The following is a 22,535-nucleotide window of genomic DNA, read 5'->3' as shown; positions in this document are numbered from 1 at the left end:
CACAGTGGGTGGATGTAATGCAACATGTGGACGTAGGTGTACACCGTGGGTGGATGCAGTGCAACATGTGGACGTAGGTGTACACCATGGGTGGATGTAATGCAACATGTGGACGTAGGTGTACACCGTGGGTGGATGTAGTGCAACATGTGGATGTAGGTGTACACCGTGGGTGGCTGTAGTGCAACATGTGGATGTAGGTGTACACCGTGGGTGGATGCAGTGCAACATGTGGACGAGGTGTACACCGTGGGTGGACGTAGTGCAACATGTGGACGTAGGTGTACACCATGGGTGGATGTAGTGCAACATGCGGACGTAGGTGTACACCGTGGGTGGATGTAGTGCAACATGCGGACATAAGTGAGCACCGTAGGTGGATAATTTACTTTAACCGTCACTCTTCTTTTTATAAAACTTTATTACCAACTCTAATTTTCTTTGATAACGGTACACTTTATAAGGTAATTCAGCTTTAGCCTCGGAAATTATTCCACATTTAAGCTGGTTGCTTATACTGAAAGCAATTTTCATATATAAATATACGTGTTAAAAGAAGAACTGTAGATTTACCACGCTCCACAGTGTTGCATTAACCAATGAAAGCAGCCTTGATTCAAACGTTTCTTGGTTTCAGCTATCAGTGCTGAGTGAACAGGGTATACATAGTATCATTCAGTGAGTGGCAGTGGGAGACTGTTGTTGTTTGTTGGGGTTTAATGGCCATCACCCACTATGAGGGGCATTAGCCCAAATAAAACAAGTCACAACAACTGGAGAAACCAAAAAACTACCAGGAGGCAAGGATGCTGGTCTAAGGAGCCAAGTGATCAGGAAGCATAAAATAAAAAGCTCGAAGATCGGCACGCTGTATCGTTTCCCCCTTGACAATCAAGCTGGATGGTCACCCAGGTTGTCTGCCCAGAGAAGATCATAAAAGTTCTTATAGGACGAGTTTCTGAAATGGTACGACCGGGTGTGGATCCTAAGGGTCAGGAGGCATTGGTAAACATGCACACATACTCGACTGTTGCAAGACTTGAGTGCAGGGGGAGATGGGCTGCCCTCCACAGCTAGAGGAGGGGAGGACCCAGCAACATCCACCTCGGCCAAGGAGTCAGTCGACGCATCCTTGGCCATTGAAACAGAGTCGGAAGAAAAGTCCTGCCCCTCCTCTTGTGCTGGTGATCGGTGGTGGTCGTCAGGATTAAGAATCTGAACCGTGGTCTGGTCAGGAGTCAGGTTGGTGATATGGTGGCAGTTGAGCCGATTCAATGGGGTATCAAGTCGCAGACACTTCCATGGTGTCTGTCGGGGGGGTAACAAGCTGTGGCTGTCGGGCCCGATGCTGTCGATGACAGGAGACAAATTGTACATCACGGGTGAGGCACTTAGGGATGACAAGGCAAGGGAGTCCATTCTCCTCAAAGATCTTGGGGAGAAGAATGCACAACACCTTCGCCACCGCGACGCACACCTCAGTGATGGAGCTAACCTCCCCATGACTACCAGGGACCCTGGCTTGGTATCGCCGGGCAGGACAGCACTGTTGAGCATGGACAGAACCCTACAGGGCCACCCCCAAGGCCCAGCTACATCCCGTGCCTCAGGTCCCTTAGGAGTCCCGAAGATGGACAACTTCACCAGTTTGCCATCATTGAGAGAACATTGGAGGTGCCGTGGGTTGGGTGCAGCTATAGCCTAGCGGTGCACGAATACATCAGCGCCAGTGTCCCGGTGCTACATGAATCCGCACCCTGCCCTTAAGATGAACTAAACCACGGTTCCTCGAATCAGCAACGTTGACATGGTAACTGGGAAAAGCCCCCCCTCATTGGGTCGTAGGCAAGAGGCCATGTAGAGACGTCTGACCCCTGTGACTGCTGGGCGTGAACCAGTGGGAGACAGATGGGAGGGATGTGTTCACTCACCCAAGGCCTCGAATCAACTGAGGTTCAGGTCCGTGTGACGTCACAAGTTGCCCTGCGTGGTCAAGACTTAGGTCAGTTGTGTATACTTTTAAACAGACAGTGAAGCCACGCATAGTTATGTTGGTGATGCTGTGTGAAGGCGTCCTTCTCCAGCACCAGTACAGCAATGATGCTGAGTAATGAATTTGAGTACAAAAATTAAGTCATCAGAGGCATGCACGAAAAAAGAGCCATGGAAAAGTAAATTTTCCCAGGAAATCTGTCTACTTGATATCAATGAATGTCAAGCTTTGGGATAGGTCCATTGCAATTGTACAGGTCATATCTAAATGTCTCAAAAGGCAGCAACAGGTAATGAACTGCTCATATGTGTTGTGACTTAATCTCTTTGTATGTTGTTAATAATTTTTTTTTTTTAATGGCTAGTGAAGCAGTACATAAAATAGAGTAAAATGTCTATTTTTTATATTATTTGTCTTTGGGGAAAAAAACTGATTATAATTAATGTATTTTTTTCTCTGATTATATTCGATTAAAGACATTTAAAATCGTTTGCTTTTAACCATGCCAACCAGAAACATTTCCTCATATGCAGATGACATCATAATCACACACCACATAATAGGCACAGCATACACACTGCAATAGGACTCCCTTAACCCTTTAACTGCAGACATTGTTTTGACCCGACTGGCCCCCCCCCCCCCGCGGGGGTTCCAGCCAAAATGTAAACAAACTTTAAACCTTTATAACTCTGCACAGAATAAATCTAGAGCAAAAAATAAGGTACCATTAGAAAGTACTAACCTTCGGTTTTGCAATGATGTAGGTTTCATGATTTCATTAACTATCACTGGATGGGCAGTGCCATTAGAAGTGAGCGATCTAAAATCACTATTTTTCGCTCACACACCATTACCAAATGCCAACCTCATTCTGATAATAATACTATAAACATATATGAACACTGCACATACGATAAACACCCACTCTGTGTTCACTGAGGCAGGTAAAAGGCACTGTAATTGCCCGTACTTCACTGCCACATCAGCAGTGTTGTCACTCACAAAGCTGGACAGATACTGATGCGTGTTTGGTCAGGGGTGGGGTAGGGGGCCCAGGGGGTGGGAGGAGGGAGGTGGGGGTTGGCTGGAGTGAAAGAACTTAATAGCTACTCTCCCTTGAAACAATTGGCGCGTGGAAAAAATGCGCGGTATTCAAAATATTCACAAACATTCCAGAATGACACCCGTGGTTTGGTCCAGTTTTTGCAATGTCATTCTGGAATGACACCCACGATTAAAGGGTTAACACGCATTAGGCATGGGTCGAGGACAACAACATGATGATCACTGCACACTTCAGCAAAATCCACAGCTAAACTCATCACCAGTAAAAATCATGAGCATAGGTACTCCTGATACCACTTGTGAAAAATGTTTAATAGTTCTGGTAAACAAATTGGGGCCCTCTTTCTGGGCACCAAAATGTGGAAAATATTTAATGTATACAAGTCGGTATCCCTGCTGGGGCACCGCTATGTAAGAAATTTCTGGCATTTCCTAATAACTCGTAGGTCGTTACTCATCCCTATAGTTGTCCTTAAATATTTCAAACAAGTCTCATAGGGTTAGGTGAATCGTAACTACCTTAACTCACCTACAGCAATGATTTCTCTTCTATTTCTTAGCTAATCCCCCTTGAATTGGCCAATTCGTAAAGGTTACTTAGCTAGTAAAGAGGGAGTGTTCAATAACCGATGACAATGGGGCTGCTTAGCTGAAGTTGCTTGAGCAATCAAGCGTCCTTTAGGTGTTTGTGTACAACCGTGCTAGCTTGACTATGACTAGGAACAGTGTGTTAACTCCACAAGGTCTGGGAACAGAGTGCTTGAACGTGGCAGGCCCCAGTTCCTCATAGAAGTGTGGGTTGCCAACTACTAATTAATTACAGTACTAAATACAGTTAGATTACATCTTGGTATGTACAGGGCGAATCTAACAAATTAATCTTAGTTTTAATTAAACTAAAGTTAAACCAAATATTCCCTTTAACTGTGTAAATATCTTAATTCCACATCTGCTTTTACACAAAAATCTTTCCATCCTCACCACGTCATCTAACGCGCAGACGCAGTTTAGGTTAGTGGAAAATTCCATATAATTACACGTATTTGCAATATATAGTTGTCCACGAGGGTTAAACGCAGTAGCATTTAATTTATCAATAACAAGAATTATTAAAGAGAACGTACTTTCTGGGTTATAAAAACCGCTTGAACTATTAACAACGGTCTCTAGTTTTCCTCTGCCTTTAACCAAGGGCAACTATGATAAAAGTAGAGAGCGCAACTGTTCTGGGGGAAAATATTTCCCACACCACTCTTAACAATGTACCAGTGCTGCACCAATGTACCAGTGCTGCACACATCCTTCACTAAAGCCTTTGGAGCGATATATAACACTGGATTCATCTTCAAGGACAACATCCTTGACATCAAGAGACAGCGCTCCCCCTGAGTTAATGCATTCAGGGCAATTGTGGAGAGCAGACTGTGGGACCAGTCGAACAAGGCGGTACTCTCAAGGTGGATTGAAAGCTGCTGACAGGTAAGCTGGAGCTGCCATTTCGTCAGCCCTTGGGATTAGCTTCTGACCATCCCCTTTTGCTGAACTTTTTCATTGTTTCAGTAACACAGGGTAGGCAAGCTTGCTCTCCAATAAAAGTTCCTCTAACTGTCAACACCAAAGTACATGCACATTACACACTACACTTCCTATCCAAAATTTAAGAAAAATGGCACCTCAACACCAAGCCTCGGAGTCCCCACGGGGAGGGACCATAAAAGCCCCCCATCATCCCCACACTCCAAGTAACAACCAAGCGAGATGCCTAGAACCACTGTCTGACTCACTTCACATTCATTTCTGCAACATTCGTAGCCTCTCTAACTTTCTGTTGAACATCACCTCTCCTCCTCTATACCTCGTCTCCTCTTCCTCATTGAGACTCAACTGTCTGAGGTGACTGATTGCAAACCCTTTATTGTACTGTACCCTCCTACTTTCTCTAAGCTCACTTCAAAGCCAAAGGTGGTTGTTGTGTACATGTATGCAACAACATATATCACTCTCATGCTCCTGAACTTGAATCTTCTGAATTCTCTACTCTCTGGCTTCGGCTATCCTGTCATTCTCAGACTAAATACATCTGTGCTGTGTACTTATCCCCTAATTCTACTGACTATGAAAAATCCTTCGATTATCTTAATTCTAAGATGGAATACATCCCATCAATTCTTGTTTATCTGAAATCTCTATTCTAGGAGATTTCAGTGTTCACCACCACCTTTGGCTCTCCTATCACTGATCCACCTGGTGAACAAGCCTACATCTTTTCTATCCTTAATGATCTATAGCAGCCTTAGAAAGATTTCTATCATGCATGACCTCGTCCTTACAATTAAGTTTTCTGCTTATGCTGTTAATAATTTCTCTCCATTGAGATACTCTGATCACAACCTAATCACCTTAACCTGTGCTATCGCTCCAGTAAGACTTGTGGATCCTCCCAAGAAGTGGCGGTTGTGGCACTTTGGAGCTGCTGACTGGGAGGCCCATTTGATTTTCCTTGAAATTATTATTGCTTCCATGGCCAACAGCCATCTGAGTGTGTCGTGTGCATACGGAGGTTATTCTATCATGCATTGAAGCATACATTCCTTTCTCTTATCCTCTGACTAATGCATGAAAACCTTGGTTTAATCATGCTTGTTCTAATGTTGTCAACAACAAGGAGAGGGTTTACAAAAGGTACTGGAGCCAACTCATTCCTGAACCTCATCTGTTTTATATTTCTGCCTGGAATCGTGCTAAGTCTGTTCTTTGCTCTGATAAAAATATATTCATTTGTACTTGTTATGCAGCGTGTTCTGAGTTCCGACTTCTCGGTCACAGACACGGTGCGGTTCTGGGTTCTTTGTTCCTGGCCGGGTCAGTAGAGGCAAGGAAGGAAAACGCAAACACCGCTGGTCAAAAGGCACACTTATATATTATCAAAAGACAAATACACACACGTTTTATAAGCAAAACTGAGGAACATACAGTGACTCAAAATAGTGTTTACAACAATCTCTTTCCACCTAGTTCAGCAAGTCTGACCTTTACATGGAGTTATACCTTCCCTGATATAGAGTGATGTCCACACAGTGCCACAGACAATATCTCACAGATGTGCCAAATACATTATGTTCAGTATACACAGACAATATAGTGTGATATACCCAATATGACATATGCGTGACATGGGTGATAATATATATTCAGGCCCTGAAGCCTAGGTGTTTGCGTGATAGACGGATTCCTAACTAGTGAAATACATCCGCGTGACATAGCCAATACCCTAGCTAACCTTTTACCATGTACGCGTTACATAGGACGAGAGTATATAATACCTTGCACTGGTCAAGGGAGGAGGGGGAGGGGGTAATAGTGAGTCTAGGGAGTGTCTATTCACGTGGGGGCAGGGACTGGGGACCTGGGGGGGGGGGAGAGTGCACTGTGGAGGGTTACACTGATGTATAGTGTCCTGTGGGGCAACACTGGGGGAGGGTTGTCACCGTCGGGGAACTGACCTGTGTATGGGCGTCGAACACTCCGTCTGCAAGATCACAAGTAGTAGAATTCACAATGGCACACTGGGGGGTAGAGGAACACCGAGTCTTCCGGGGGAGAGAGGGGATAGAGCACTGGGGCAGGGTTGATCATCACTGGGAGAGAGGCACCACGGTACAGGAGGAGTCACAGAGGCTGATTCACTGGGAGGGAGGGGTCACCAACACTGGGTAGGGCACAACCATAGGGTCTAGTACTCACGATTCTGGCGGAGTGGAGGGCGCAGACCACGGGGTGGGAGACGGGGCTCTCCGGGCTAGAGCCAAAGAGGGCCAGGAGGCGCGCTGTTGGTGCTGGCCCTTAGTCGTCGTCGGGGTCCTAGGAGTGGACCTGGGGCAGCCCGGGGTTGGGGCCAGGCGTGGGGAGGGTGGTGCCCGGGCTGTGCTGTTGCCTCGTCCCACAGAGGCAGCTGTCAGGGAGGGTCTGCGGCCACCGTTGCTGAGGGAGTCTCGGCTACTGCAGCAGGCATTGGGGGAGGCCTGCTGACTCCGGGAGCTGTGGTCTTGCCGTTGGGAGGAGGCCGGCAGGGGCAAGCTGCGGCCACTCGTCCTGGAGGAGTCCGACAACACCTAGGGCTGCAGGGACAGGACACCGGCCCTTGGGGACATCACGCCCGCTCTGGTCTCTGGTGAGGTACCTGGAAAGGAGCAGAAACCTCCCTCTCGTATAGAGGGGCGGGGAGAGGGGCACCTTACTCTGCCACCGGAGTGGTGGACAGGGCAAGAGGTATCTTCCTCTACAGGAGCCTGGGGACGGGCGGAGGGAGAGTGGCCTTGGGCCGACTCTCCTATTTGGCAGGGCGGGGATGCCCTGCTGGAACTCCGGTTCGGGCTAGACGGGGGAGGTCCAGGGGACTTTTCCTCCATCAGCCAGCCCCGTTGGGCACTGCCTGGGCTCCTACAGGGGACAGGAGGGCAAGAGGAGTCGGGGGAGGCTCCAATTCTTCCCACTTGTCATAAACCTTTCCTACAGTTTTACCTCAACATCCTTCCCTCCTCTTTTCAACGCTGATGGCTCTGTAGCTGTTTTTTCTACTGATAATGCAGAACTCTTCACTCAGGCTTTCTCCTCCAATTCCACCTTTGTCTTTCAACTTGTACCTTTCCTTCTTGATAGAAGTTTGCCCTCATTTAGCCTATCCTAAAGACAGGTTTCCATTCTCAGCCCTTTAACTATCTCCTAGTTGCTTTAACATCCTGTATTTCACAAGTTTTTTAACCTATTCTTAAAAAATAAAAAATAAACAAAACACTTTTCCTATCGCAACCTTCTTTCCGATCGTCAGTACGGGTTCCGCCAGGGATGCTCCACTGACAATCTTCTCACCCTACCTTTCAGACTCCTGGTCATCCTCCTTTCAAGACGTTGACGAAAGCTTTGCCATTGCACTTGACATCTAAAGTGTTTTTGATCGAGTCTGGCATAAATCTTTAATTTCCAAATTGTCCTTTCACAGTTTCTATCTTCTATCTGTGCCTTCATCTCTAGTTTCCTTTCTTGTTCTATAGCTGCTGTTGTAGACGACCACCGCCCTTCTAGAGCTATCACCAGTGGTGTTCCTCAGAGCTCTGTCCTGTCACCAGCTCTCTTCCTTTTATTAATCAATGATCTTCTAAGCTGTACTCGTCTAACCCTGTCTTCTCATATGCTGATGATTCCACCCTTCACCTTTTTACTCACTTTTCGACCCATCCATCTCAGCAATTACTGTGACAGACGAGGGATGAGGCTATGGCACACCTAATGTCTAGCTTGGCTCATATTTGTGATTGGGATAATAGTAATCTTGTTGGTTTTAATGAATCAGAAACTCAGTTCTTACAACTTTCAACCTGACAAAATCTTCCACAGGAATATCTTCTGATTTTTAACAATGTCCAACTCAATATTGCATCATCTTTGAACATACTTGGGGTTTCATCCTCTTGGGATTTATCTTGAAAAGATAATTTTACCTCTCTTGTAGAATCCGCTTCCCAAAGATTAGGTTTGCTAGGCCAACTACGTGCCTTCTTTACCCCTGCACAGTTATCGAATTTGTACAGAGGTTTTATTTGCTCCTGTGTGGAGTACAACTCTCATGTGTGGAGAGGCTCCCCACATACAGCTCTTCTCAACAAGATGGAGTCAAAGGCTATTCGTCTCATTAACTCTCCTCCTCTAACTGGCTCCTTTCAACCTCTGTCTCTGTCACACTGTTGCATCTTTATCTCTTTTCTATCGCAACTTCAATGGTCACTGCTCCTCTGACCTGTCTGCTTGCATCCCTACACCACTACGGTGGTGGCAAAAGCACCCATTTAGCAAAAAACTCGTATCCCTTTTCTGTTCCGCTCTCTAATGCTTGAGTTAACCGTTACTGCCAGTGCTTCATGTATGCAACACGTTCACTCTGGAACTGTCTTCCTCTGTCTGTATTTCCTATTGCCTATGACCTCCAGCCTTTCAAATGCAATGTGTTCCGGCATTACGAAATGAAAAGATCTTGAATTGGGCTTTCAGTTATCTTGTTTTTGTTTCTTCTTGGAGAAAACAATCTTGCGGGCCTCTGTCCTTTGGTTCCTACTTCCTTTCATTAAAAAAAATATATATATATACAGAGATAGACGTTTGACAATAAAAGGAAACACTCTCCCTACTCTGCTAACAATGCATTAAATCACTGTGCCTCCCTGGAATGGGCCCCATCTTGTCTAAACACCCACTACATAACCTTGTAGACCATATAGAACATCGCTGTCTGCATCATCAGTGGCCGCACCAATACCATTTCCACACCTCACATACATTTTGAAACCAAAGCCCACCCTTTTAGAGAATATCTTGATAATATGAGAGACGCAGTTCTACGCAGCAGCCTGCACTAACACATAACACCCCTGTCATTATATGACAGAACCAAACAACACAGCTAGACATATAAAACAATCATCACACAAATATTACCAGACCCTCTTCAGCAACATCCCACTTTCAAACACTCCAGCACTAGCAGTTAAACAACTTTTACATACTCACTTCATGCTCAGGGCACCTCGATCAGAGCACTATACTGCAAGCATCCCCTCCCCTCCCAACATCCACCTATCAGAAGATTTCTTAAAGACAGCTGACCAAGTTCACCTAGCTAGGCTTAAATCTGGTCATCACCCAGTCCTCCTCAGTAAAAGTAGTAATTGTTGTTGCTCCCTAGGCAGTCGGCCGAACAGCCCCGAGTCGCTAAGGAAGGCCATGGCCGAGACTGGGTTTTCCCACAGAGCTCTCAAGGAGTGTATGTTGTGTTGTTGGCGTAGGTGATTGTGTGCAATGCAGTCTTCCATAACACGCTTAATATTATGGGGTGCTGTGTTACATTTTGGACAGGCATCAGTGACGAAGTCATCCAGCCTCTTCTGGTAACTTAAGAGGGCTGGATGATGCCCACACCTCAGCCTGGCCAGGTGGACCCTGCCCTGAGGAGGGAGATAGGATTCAGAAGGGTGGATATCAGGAGGCCGTGCATGCAGCTGTGTGTTGTTTTTAAGTGACTGAATGGAGCGGCGAGTGATCTGAGTATGGATACGCTTCTGGAAGCTGGTCTGAGGTGGGCGAGGGGGAAGAGATGACAGTATTTGTGCATGATATCGTGTGTTGGGTGTTGTTTTGATGTTCCTTGGTGTGTGTGGATGTGCCGCCATGTAATGTAGTGGATGTTGTGGGTTTGTGGAGGCTGCAGCGAGAAAATGGGTGCCTCTCATCCCTAGATGATCCTTGACTTTGAGGACTTTGGTTTCATGATGTAGGTAGTCTGTGGGTGTAGCAGCTGTGCAGCCTGTGATTATTTTTGGGGCCTTGTTCTGTATGGTCTGTAGAGTGTTGTAGTGTGTTTTAGCGAGGTTAGGAGCCCAAGCAGGGCTTGCATAATTCATCACTGAACGTATATATTGTTTGTATACCGTGGTGTGGTTTCTTTGTTGTGTCCAAATGTTGTATGGACAAGTGACCTCAAGGCATTGAGACTTGGTGTTATTTCATTTTTAATGTTTGTGATGTGTTGTTTAAATGACATTGATGTGTTGTACTGTAAGTTACACCAAGGATGTTGTGTGTGTGTGTGTGTGTGTGTGTGTGTGTGTGTGTGTGTGTGTGTGTGTGTGTGTGTTAGGGGAGTGTTGTTTATGGTGAGATGTGGAATGTGACTGTGTTCTGCTGTCCAGTTTGTGAGAAAGGTCGCTGTAGATTTGGCTGGGGCTATTTTAGGCCTGCTTGTGGTGAACCATTCGTGCAGTGTGTTGAGGTAAGGTTGGAGGATGTGTGCAGCTGTGTTTTCGTTTTGGTGTGTACATGTAAGTGTTATGTCATCTGCAAAGGAAGCTATGTGTATCTGTGGTGTGTGGGATGTGGGTATGTCGTACATGTATAGGTTAAAGAGTGTAGTGGACAAAACAGACCCTTGGGGGACGCCATTTGTGAAGTTTCTAATGTTCGAAGACTGACCAGCAAATGTTACATGTGCACGTCTGCCTGCTAAGTAGTTTGCCAGCCATCTTTTTGTGTTATTGTGCATGTTTATGTTGAATATTTTGTTTGTGGTGGGGGATGGCATCAAAAACTTTGCTAAAGTCTAGTGTGACTAGGAGTGTTCTGTGTGGTAGCCTAGCTTAATTCTTGCCATCAAAAACTCTCTGTGTAAGGTCTGTAAGAAGAGTGTTTGTGGAGTGTAGTGACCTAAAGCCATGTTGTGATGGGGCTAGGGGGGTGTGAGGTGTAGCTTGTTGTAGTACCAGTCGTTCAGTGACTTTAGAGGGGGTGCAGAGGAGCGTGATGGGGCGGTGTGAGGAAGGTAATGTGGGGTCTATGTTGGGTTTAGGGATAATGATGATAATGCCATGCTTCCTGAAGTTGGGTATTATGTTATGTGAGTAGCTGTAGTTTGATATGTTGGTGAGTGTTTGTATGCCTTGTGGTCCAAGGTGTTTAAGGTGAATGTTGCTTATGTTGTCTGGTCCACAGGGAGATGAGTGCTTAAGATTGCTAATGATATGCTTTGTCTGGTTGTAAGTGAAAGGTGCGTAGTCTGGGTCTGTGGGGAAATGTCTCTTACGTCGGATGATACGTCGATCGTCGCGATGGGGATTTGGATGGCTGACATGTGAAAAGTGATTGATGAGAGTGTTTGCTTGTCTGTCTGAAGGTATGGTGTCTACTGTTGTGATGGCAGCATGTGATTGTGTAGTGTTTCTGTTGGAGAGTGTGATGCTGTTTAGTGTTTTGTAGAGTTTGCTGGTGTTTGTTTTGTGATCAAGTGTTTGGAGATAATTATTCCAGTTTAGCGTTTGCTGTTCTAATATTTTATTGTTTATTTGAGTGTTGAGTTCTTGTATTTGTTGTACAGTGTCTTGAGTATGAGGTGTTGGGGAGTGTTGTAGTGTGTCCCGTTGATTGATAAGACCTTGAAATTCTGGTGTGAAGTTGGGGTTGTGTCTCTTTCTGTTGCCTCTAGGGATGTGTCTTTTGTCTGCATTTTGTATAACTGTATTGAAAGTGTGCACAGCGGTGTTGATGTTTGTGACTGATGCACTGTTTAATGTTTCGAAATGTTCTGTTTCAGTTGTGAAGGCCTCCCGGCTGGCCCTCTTATAATTAGTGTATGTGTACCAGCTGGGGTTATTCTGGTTTTGGTAGTGATGACGATTGGGAGATGATCAGATCCAAGGGTTTTGACCACTCTCCACGATGTTGTGGGGACGAGGTTTGGGAAGCAAAATGTGATGTCTGGAGATGATGGGAGGAAGAGGGATTGGTGTGGGATATGGGTATGTTGATGGAAATTGTTGAGGATGAAAAGATTATCTGTTTGGGACTCTGTTTGGGACTGTACTGTAGTACCAGCCCTCTGTCTCTGCCAGGGTTGTTGGCATGCCAGGCCGACGCCTTGGCGTTGAAAACACCTCCCAGGATTATGTTGGGGATGTTAATGACGTGATGTATTTGTGGAGAGTAACTGTGTGGTACTGTGGGGGACGATTTGGGGGGAAATGTATGTGTTAGCGATTGTTATATGTGATTTGTTACCAGTGCGTATTTTAACTGACTGTATTTCTGTTGTGGTGTCATGTGGGGGTAGAAGTGACTTTGTGTGTGCTCTGGTATCTGAAAAGTTGATGGATTTGTGTACCAGGGTGATGAGTCCAATGCTGTCGCCGTCGGCCCAGTCTTGTCGAATGGTGATGAAATTATGAAATGTAGGTGTTTTTTGTGTTCTGTGTAGTTTTGTTTCTTGTAAGATGGCAGTGTCTATGTTATGTTGTTTGATGAATTGTGTGAATTCTTGATTTTTGGTGTTTATGCCATCTATGTTTAATTGAGGGATGTTTATGTTGTGTGTGCGATGTGTGTTGGCTGCTGCAGCATGGGGGGGGAGGTGGTAGTGTGGGTGGAGGGGAAGGGGTAGGAGAAGGTTGTGATGGAGGTACGGGTTGGGGTGGATTAGGATGGGGTGGAATGGGAGGGGTTGGAGCATTGGATGGTGTGGGAAGGATCGGAGGGTTTGGCTGAGGAGGTGTGGAGGAAGTAGGAGTAGGGTTGGTGGGGGGGAGCAGGTCCAGGTGTTTTCAGTTATTACCTTCAATTAAGGTTGGATGAAGTCACAGATGACACGTGTCCCGCTTATAAAATAGACGCACACAACCTAACCCACATGATGGAGCATTGCACAGCACATGCCACACTAAGACACGGACACAACGTCACCGGTGTACGGAACCTATGGGACAACTCAATAGGGTCAGTTACTTGCCTGCGGTTAACGGGTCTGCTACTCCAGCCATGACCGGAGTTGAGCAACGACAGTAACTGCCACCCCTGTAACTGCTACCACCTCACTTACCACCTCCAGCTATAAATGTAATGCATAATTACCTATACATTCATGATAATAATAATAATAATAATAATAATAATAATAATATTAATAATAATAATAATTATAATAATTATAATTATAACAGTAATAATGTTAATAATATGGTGATAAAGATGATGATGATGATGATGATGATGATCACCATCATCATCATCAAACCACAACACTGTTGGTTGTTAGTGCTTTGTTCCAGACCATCGTATTTACGAATTTTATCCTTCGTTCTTGTATGTTGCTGGTTTGTCTCTGCCTCTAATCCCATTCCTGGGTGGCAGATCTGTTACCCGTCTGCTGTAATACGTCCCTTTCCGCTATGCTTATTCTAAGGACTTTTTAGAGTCGATATTTCTTATTTAAGTTAAAACAGGAATAACAAAATAATTACATACCGTACTTTTCTTTTTATGGGAAGACGATTTACTCATCATGACGTTAACTTGGTTCACCAAGAACCCACTCCACTTCTTCACACGATTTTCGTCGGTATAGTCTGAAATTGTCTAAGCTGTTTGTCTTGACGACAGAAAAATTTTCTTCAGTTTATGATGTATCTTTCAGAATTGGGAGCATTGGTGCAGTAGTGGCAGCACATTCACTCTGCAAGCTTTAGGACCGGGGTACGATTCCTAGGTCGGTGGCATTGTTAGACAGTTCTCCTGAGTTACTATGTTCCTGTTCACTTGGCAGCGAGTAGGTATCTGGATGCAAATCGATTGCGTGTGTCGTATACTGGAGGAGGAAACTACAGACTCCTAATGCAGATTAGCATGCGACATCATGTCTTTCAAGTGCACCACATATCTTTCTGACGTAAACTATCGTGGGAAGGTTTCCTGGCTGCAACTCTCCGCGTAGTCCTACGGTGTACTTTAAATGATAACATTCTTCACCATCTTATTCAAATTGTTCTCCAACCCTTTTAGAATTATTATTTATATACAGCATGCAAAGAGCATACAGCATGTCATATTCATGCCTGCCACAGGTGCGGACGAGTGTGAGGTTTGGGCGGAGTGTGGGGTTGAAAGGACTCTACAGGAACTGGCCGCCCTCCATGTCCTCCCGTCCTGCCCCTGCCACCACCCACCCTCCCTTCCATACCGCCCTTCCCTCCCAGACCCACTCCGCCAGGCACACTACAGGTGAGAAATTAGGATAAAAAACAGGCTCTGAAGTGAAAGCTATTGCTTTCTCTTAATGTAAAACAGAGAGAGAGAGAGAGAGAGAGAGAGAGAGAAACTCGAAGCCCTCACATAATCGCCCTTCCTAATATGGGCAGACAAACGATCTAATGAAAATATGAGTCTGTACCATTCACTGTACAAGGGAAGGACGGGAGGAAGGAGGAGTTGCAAGGAGAGTGGAAAGGTACAAGAGGATGAGAAAAAAGCAGAATATAAGAGAGAAGTGGAGGAACGATTGGGTAAGTATGGATTGGAGCAGATGGGGGACGTGGAAGGTGTGTCCAAGATATTCGCAGAAGAAATATGTGCAGCATGTGGTGTGGTGTGTGGGGTGAAGAGAAGATGAAAAAGGGTGAAAGGAACAGCATGGTGGAATGAAGAGGTGAGACAGGCTGTGACACAAAAGAAGAAAGCATACAATGAATGGATGGGAAATAGGGGCGTGGAAGAAGTTGAGAGGCGGAAGATAGAATTATACGTAGAAAGGAAGAGAGAGGTGAAAAGACCAGTAAGAGAGAGTAAGAAGAGAGTGGATGAGGAATTTGGAAGGAATTTGAGTGTAAAGTGGAGGGACTGTAAGAAAATGTTCTGGAAAGAGGCGAAGAGAGTAAGACAGAGTGGCAGTGAAGTTAGTAGGGGAGTGAAAAATAAAAATGGTAGATTAATAGTGGAGAAGGGAGAAGAAGTGAACAGATGGAGAGAACACTTTAAGGAATTGTTGAACATAAAGAATGGAAGTAATGCGAATATAAGTGGCTGGGGAATGGCTAGGAGAAGGAGGGAGGTGAGAAGACAGGAAGAAATCAATAGGATAGAAGTTGTGGAAGCAATGAAGAAAGTAAAATTGGGGAAAGCCCCAGGAATTGATGGAGAGTGTGGTGAAATGCTGAAGCATGGGGGAGGGATAGTAGTAGAATGGAAGTGGAAGATGTGCAGATTGGCCTGGGAGGAAGGCAGAGTCCCAGATGAATGGAAGTCAGGTGTAATTATTCCCTTGTACAAAGGAAAAGGGGAAAAAGTGTATGGTAATCATAGGGGCATTTGTCTTCTTAGTGTAATAGGTAAAGTGTATGGTAGGATACTTATTGACAGAGCTAGGGAAATAACAAAGGAATTAGTTGGAGAAGAACAGGGAGGCTTTAGGAAAGGAAGAGGTTGTGTAGATCAAATATTCATTCTTAGATCTTTAGTGGAAAAGTTTCTAGAGAAGGGAAAGAAGTTGTATGCGGCCTTCATAGATTTGGAGAAAGCATATGACAGGGTGGATAGACAAGGATTGTGGAAAGTGTTAAGAGTATATGGAGTAGATGGGAAGTTGTTAAATGCTGTGAAGAGTATGTATGAGGGTGCTAAGGCTGCAGTGCGTGTGGATGGTGAACTGAGTGAATTTTTCTCTCTGAAGGTTGGATTGAAACAGGGATGTGTCATGTCTCCATGGTTGTTCAATCTGTACATGGATGGGGTAATAAAAGAGGTACAAGGTAGGGTAGTGGATGTTGGAGTGGCCCTGGTGAGAGAGGATAGTGTTTGGAAACTCCCTGTACTGTTGTTTGCAGATGATACTGTGTTGTTGAGTGAAGACGAAGGAGAGCTGCAAGGTTTGGTGGATGAGTTTGTGAGAGTGTGTAAGAAACGGAATCTAAAGGTGAATGTAGGGAAGAGTAAAGTGATGGTCTTTGAGAGAGGTGAAGTCAGTGAATGTACAGTGAGGTTGGATGGTGAGGAAATGGAAAATGTGACTGCGTTTAAGTCTTGCGGAGTGTGATGAGTAAGGATGGAAGTTTGGAGGGTGAAGTGCTTGAAAGGGTACAACAAGGAAGAAAGGTTGCTGGTTCCTTGAAAGCAGTGATAAGAAACAGGGAAGTGCCCATGGAAGTGAAAAGTTACTACATGACAATATTGTAATACCAACTCTAACGTATGGAAATGAAGCTTGGACGTTGCTGGAAGGACACAAGTCAAGAGTGAGAGCAGTGGAAATGAGTTATTTAAGAGGAGCCTATAGAGTCACATGGAGAGAGGCTGACAAATGAGGATATAAAGAAGCATTGTGGTGTGGATGTGGATGTGATAGGAAGCGTTAGGAGGAACACACTGAGGTGGTTTGGCCATATGGAGAGGATGGAGGGTGAGAGGGTGACAAGGAGGGTGTATGTTAGTGAGGTGGAGAGGCGGCCGAGGATGAGATGGAGGGATGGATTGGAGAGGAATATGAGAGAGGGGGGTGTGAGTTGGGAGCAGGGCAGTGAAATGGCGGGGGACAGGGTGACGTGGAGGCGATTTGTTTGTGGCCACCCCGTACGGGATTAAGGCGTCTGGCAATAGATAGATAGATAGACCATTCAAGATGCTTGTACACATAGCACTTAAAAGAGTGGATGTTGTGAATAGGATGAGAGATGGACTGAGGCAGGCTGTTCCATAAATGCCCAGCTGTAGAAATATGAGACTTAGAATACCAGTTGATATTTGGGTTTGAGAGCTGGGCACTGTGAAGGACACTCCAGCAGACCTGACATAATTATGATTGTAGGAGTTAAACACCATCAACCCGAGGAAGCCTTTTTCATATTATTCTTGTTACATACAGACGAGTTGATTTGGCAAAAAAAAAAAAAAAAGGGTCGTGGAGAGATTACTTCTTTCCACCCGAGGACGTAATATTGATTTTCTTCTGACTACCAAACAAATATATGTGATGTGACTGTTGAGGCGAAGGATATTAATGAAGGTTGTATGTCACTCTTCCAGCTTGAGGTCTCCCTTAAGCTAAATATATGCGTCTAGAGGCGTCAGGACTAGATGAGTAATACGTCTTCGGAGTGAAGTAGTCCATCTAATCCCTCCAGTTAGAATAGTCTCTTTTATGCCGAATAAAATCGTGGAGAGAGCAAAGTTAAAATAAGGTAGACGTGCAGTTTCTTCCTGTGCATTCAGACAAAACAGGGAAGCTGCATACCCTGCCCTACGATATGTATGCCGACTTCACTGAAATCCATGTGCTCACTTTCTGATCGTTTTTATTTTGGAGAAGGGGGTCGACCCCCCCAAATAATCACTGAGAGTCACGCTTCCCAAATATTGCATTATGGTTGAGAGTCCATTGTACAATATGTGCTAAGATATCAAAGCCATATTTGACCTCCTTTTCACTCTTTCTGCGAAATTTTAATTTGATGAGAGTGACTGATTCCCACAAAAAATCATGGTTGGAAAATTGTATATAGCGGAAGACCTTTCCAGTAACCAGACGAACTAAACTGGGAAGTTTCATTTATATCCATCAAATAGCCTAGGAGGAGTTAAAGCACACACACACACACACACACACACACACACACACACACACACACACACACACACACACACACACACACAGTGGTAGCGTTCTTGCATGCCATCTGGCAGACGGGAGTTCGCGCCTCGCTCAGGTTGCGAAAAGTTTCACTGACGAAGTGGGTTGTTACTGTCCCCCTTGAGCAAGGGGACGGGTGTGTGCGTGTGTGAAGGTCACAGCCTTGCCCTTAGATCGGACTATATGAGCTCTCAGCTCCCTTCCGGGAGGGTAAAAGCTGACGATCGCGACCATCAAGTGATCCTGACCGACCCGGTGAATTACACACACACACACACACACACACACACACACACACAATTAATCTGGTGCAAATGTAAGGGCGAGGTTCCGTAAATGATACCAACCTGCTTCCTCGCAGGCCTGAAATATGACATCTTCGAGTGAAGAGGTAAAGAAGGGTATGACTTGTGAGGAATCAGGGTTATACAGGGTCGTCCATACATACGCATCTCAGTTCTCGTGTTGCTGTGATGGCTCAGCAATGCCAGTGTCTGCCTTGCATTATTTTGCGCTTCCCATATCCTTTTTCGTTCTGTACTGTGTCTGGCTCCTTATATCCAGTAATTGCTTAGATGAATGGTATTTTTTTTTTTTTTATGCAACCTAAATGTCTGCGCTCTTCGTACCAGCTAACTAAGCTGTCCCGGCAACACGCAAGGGAGGAGGGTGAAATTTACGGACAACCCTGCATATCCCTGTGGCAGTGGCGGATGCAGGCAGAGGGGAGGGAGGGTCCAAGGGAGCCATCCTCTTCTTTGATTATTTATTTATTTTTTTTTTCTGTACCAGCATACAGAATTATTAGCTGGAAAACAAAAGTAAGCCTACATGGTTGACATTTTCTTATCATATGAAATTGACCCTATTGTTGAAGCTTTGTACCTGTGGTACATAGTTGTTAAATTCAACTTTGTTAATGAATATACTATTATAGTCAGTGAGATAAAAAAGAAAAAGGTTTGTTCCCCTTTTTATCAAACACCTGATCCGCCCTTGTGATTCGGTAGCTCTCTCATGGTTGCGTCAAATCCACTATTTCGTTTTGGATGACTCAAGTCGATTTTTTTTTTATGGGTGAATCATAGGAGCCAACACAACTGGGAATGTGGACGAGGCAGAAAGATGTACAGTCAGGGGAAGCTCAGCATTACCCACCTCTCGAAGCACTTGTGTGAGACGGATGAATGTGAAGCGGTAGCCAGACATCATATGTCTGGTAACTGTGAGTGTGAAGGAGGGGGAGGTGGGGGATTAGGGGCACTGGAGGGTTTGGTGATAGGCTGGGAATCACGTGTGTGTGTGCAATGTATGACTTGAACGATGTGTCTGAGTTAATTTAGTAAGGATAGATGACAATATGATGCTAGCATTTTAATGAAAAATTACGTCAGTGTCTGTAGAGTTAATGTCAGGAAAGTTATGAAAGTATACTGTATTTGGACAGAGGTTTCAAAGATTTCATTCCCTCTCGACTGTAGCATGAGACTTTCCCAGGAGATATTCCAAACGATATAATACAGTATATTAATATTTTGTGTTGACTCAGAAACAAAGCCACTATATTCTTTATCTATCTATCTACTATATATATATATATATATATATATATATATATATATATATATATATATATATATATATATATATATATATATATATATATATACCGGTATAGATAGATAGGTATATAGATATATAGATAGACAGATAGATATAGATATGGATATATATAGATACAGATATATAGGTAGATAGATAGACAGATAGATATACACTCGTGTGTGTATATATATATATATATATATATATATATATATATATATATATATATATATATATATATATATTACGGAACAGAGAGAGATAATGAACACTTCAAGTGCGAATACTAAATCACTACTGTCCCGCAACGTTCCAGGTTCAAAACAAAAGAGTTAGGTAAAATTACAAGTTAAAATTTAATGCTCAAACTAACAACTAAACATTCAGGACTCATAAGGATAATGTAATAGCAAAAAACAGGTTAAATATATGGTTAACTGCAATAGCCTCAATTAACATGAAATTAGCAAGAGTAAATTTGTCTAAGTCAGCCCTGATAAAATGAGAAAACCAGATAATACTCAGTTAATGCAATATATATTATTACAGATACAAAATATTAATAATGGCTGACACCAAAAACTCCACATGAATCATAAAAACCTCACCAGGCCTACGAACCAACACCTTATGCTATACAGTACAAGAAAAAGGTAATAACACTTATTCTCAAATTACATAGCTGCTAGATGGTTGGAGACTTCCTGAGCACTCACAAAAATAATAACAACTGTACAGGGGAGGACAGAGATGTGAACAAAATGAGGAGTAGATCTAAGTGGCAATTAATGCAGAGACTGAGCTCATTATATAGGGGCCGGCAGAGCTTGATACAACTTGTAAGAAGGACGCGCAAATGAAGGCACAGAGGACAAAGAGTTGACACTCCTGCTCTGAACAACAGAAAGAACGACTTACTCTACTACAAGGGGGAGAACGGGGGAGTGAGGCAGAACACGCAAGTCCGGTTACTATGGAAGCCACGAGGCGAATCGTGATCAAACATGCAGCATACTGTACGTTAGAATTATACAAAGAATGATGAAATCATAGGCTATGTAACACCTCCCCACAAAAAAAAAAAAAAAAATTTACAAAGGAAATTTCTTGTTACTCTAAAACAATCTGTCTAAAGTCTAGATAAGCAATCTGCAATAACATTTTCTTTCCCCTTGACATGTTGTATGTCTAATGAATACTCCTGAAGAGGTAGACTCCATCTTGTCAACCTCTGATTTTTATCTTTAAACTTACTAAGGAATTTCAGTGGGTTGTGATCGGTATAAATGACTATGGGGTCAAAACCAGAACACAAATAAAATGAAAAATGCTGTAAACCCAACATCAAGGCCAAAAGCTCTTTCTCAATAGTGGAGTAGTTCTTTTGAGGTGGAGTGAACTTCTTACTGTAATAAGATACAGGGTGTTCAATACCCTGATCATCCTCTTGCAGCAAAACAGCCCCAGCTCCTGTATCACTTGCATCAACAGCCATCTTAAAAGGCTTAGCAAAATTTGGAGTAGCGAGCACTGGCTGACTTAATAGGATAGCTTTAAGTTTGCTGAAAGAGGATTCACAGTTGTCGGTCCAGACAAATTTAACTCCCTTTTTCAGTAGGTCTGTAAGTGGTGATACAAGAATTGAAAAGTTAAGAACAAATCTCCTGTAATAACCTTCCATTCCCAAAAATCTTTGTAGCTCTTTCCTACTTTTAGGTCTGGGAAGATCACTTATAACCTGAACCTTAGCTCCTGGTGGTGCAACGTGTCCATCACCAATTACGTACCCAAGGTACTGAACTTTAGCTTGACCAAACTCACACTTTGATAAATTAGCTACAAGATTAGCCTGAACCAAACGCTCAAGAAATTTACTGACATGGCATAGGGGATCTTTCCAGTTGTCACTGAAGATTAATACATCATCAATATAAACAACACACCCTGCCAAACCCTCTGTTACAACATTCATGAGCTTCTGAAATGTGGCTGGTGCATTCTTCATACCATATGACATTACAGAACATGCAAAAGTCTTTCCTAGTGTTACAAAACATGAGATCTCCCTAGCACGTTCAGTAATAGGTACTTGCCAGTATCCCTTTAACAAATCAAACTTACTTATGTACCTAGCCTTTCCGATCTTGTCTATGCAATCTTCCACGTGAGGGAGAGGGTAAGTGTCTGTTTTGGTTATCTGATTAACACGTCTGTAGTCGATGCAAAGCCGCTGTGACCCACCTGGCTTAGGGACTAGAGTGACAGGAGAACTACACTCGCTCTGACAGGGCTCAATCATCTTGTGGTCCAACAGGTAGCCAAGCTCCTTCTGGATGAGAGGAACTTTCACTGGGTTCACACGGTAAGGAGGCAGTTTAATTGGCTTTGCGTCTCCAACATCGACATCATGCATCAACACAGTGGTTCTTCCTGGAGTGGCACGGAACACTTGCGGGTACTCCTGCAGTAATGCCGAAAACTCCTGCAGTTCCTCGGGAGCTAGATGAGAAAGCTTAGTCTGGAGATCATTCATGATATCAGGATTCTTCCCCAAACTATCACTCAGGCTCATGCTGCATGGGAGAACTTCACTTGCAGACTCGGGTGGAACAGATACAGTGCAGACTGAGTTATTTTCGTCCTGCCTGTGATATAACTTTAGCATGTTGATGTGACAAAGTTGCTTGTTCTTTCTACGATCTGGTGTGGCGATGACATAGTTGACATCACTGAGTTTCATCTCCACGAAATAAGGACCACTAAACTTGGCTTGAAGAGGTTGCCCATGCACCGGTAGCAGAATCAAAACCTGATCTCCTGGCTGAAAGTGGCATAACCTGGACTTCTTATCATACCAAGTCTTCATCTTCTCCTGAGCAGCCC

At 44.1% G+C, this 22,535-nt stretch overlaps 1 protein-coding gene across 1 annotated transcript in view; it reads left to right on the top strand.

The window, feature by feature from the left end:
* Positions 1-13,286: 13,286 nt before the first annotated feature.
* LOC145403693 (isthmin-like) overlaps positions 13,287-22,535 on the top strand; it is a 103,829-nt gene continuing 94,580 nt past the window's right edge. The window contains exons 1-2 of the mRNA XM_080275380.1: positions 13,287-13,395; positions 14,494-14,650. Of these exons, the coding sequence (XP_080131506.1) occupies positions 13,287-13,395; positions 14,494-14,650 (266 nt within the window). The remainder of the gene's footprint in view (positions 13,396-14,493; positions 14,651-22,535) is intronic.

Source organism: Coenobita brevimanus, chromosome 61, assembly GCF_032717465.1.
Source record: "Coenobita brevimanus isolate Jiangsu-jjx chromosome 61, ASM3271746v2, whole genome shotgun sequence".
In the NCBI taxonomy this organism is placed as follows: domain Eukaryota; kingdom Metazoa; phylum Arthropoda; class Malacostraca; order Decapoda; family Coenobitidae; genus Coenobita; species Coenobita brevimanus.
The sequence above is the reverse complement of the archived record's forward strand: the minus strand, read 5'-3'. Positions and strand labels throughout refer to the sequence as shown.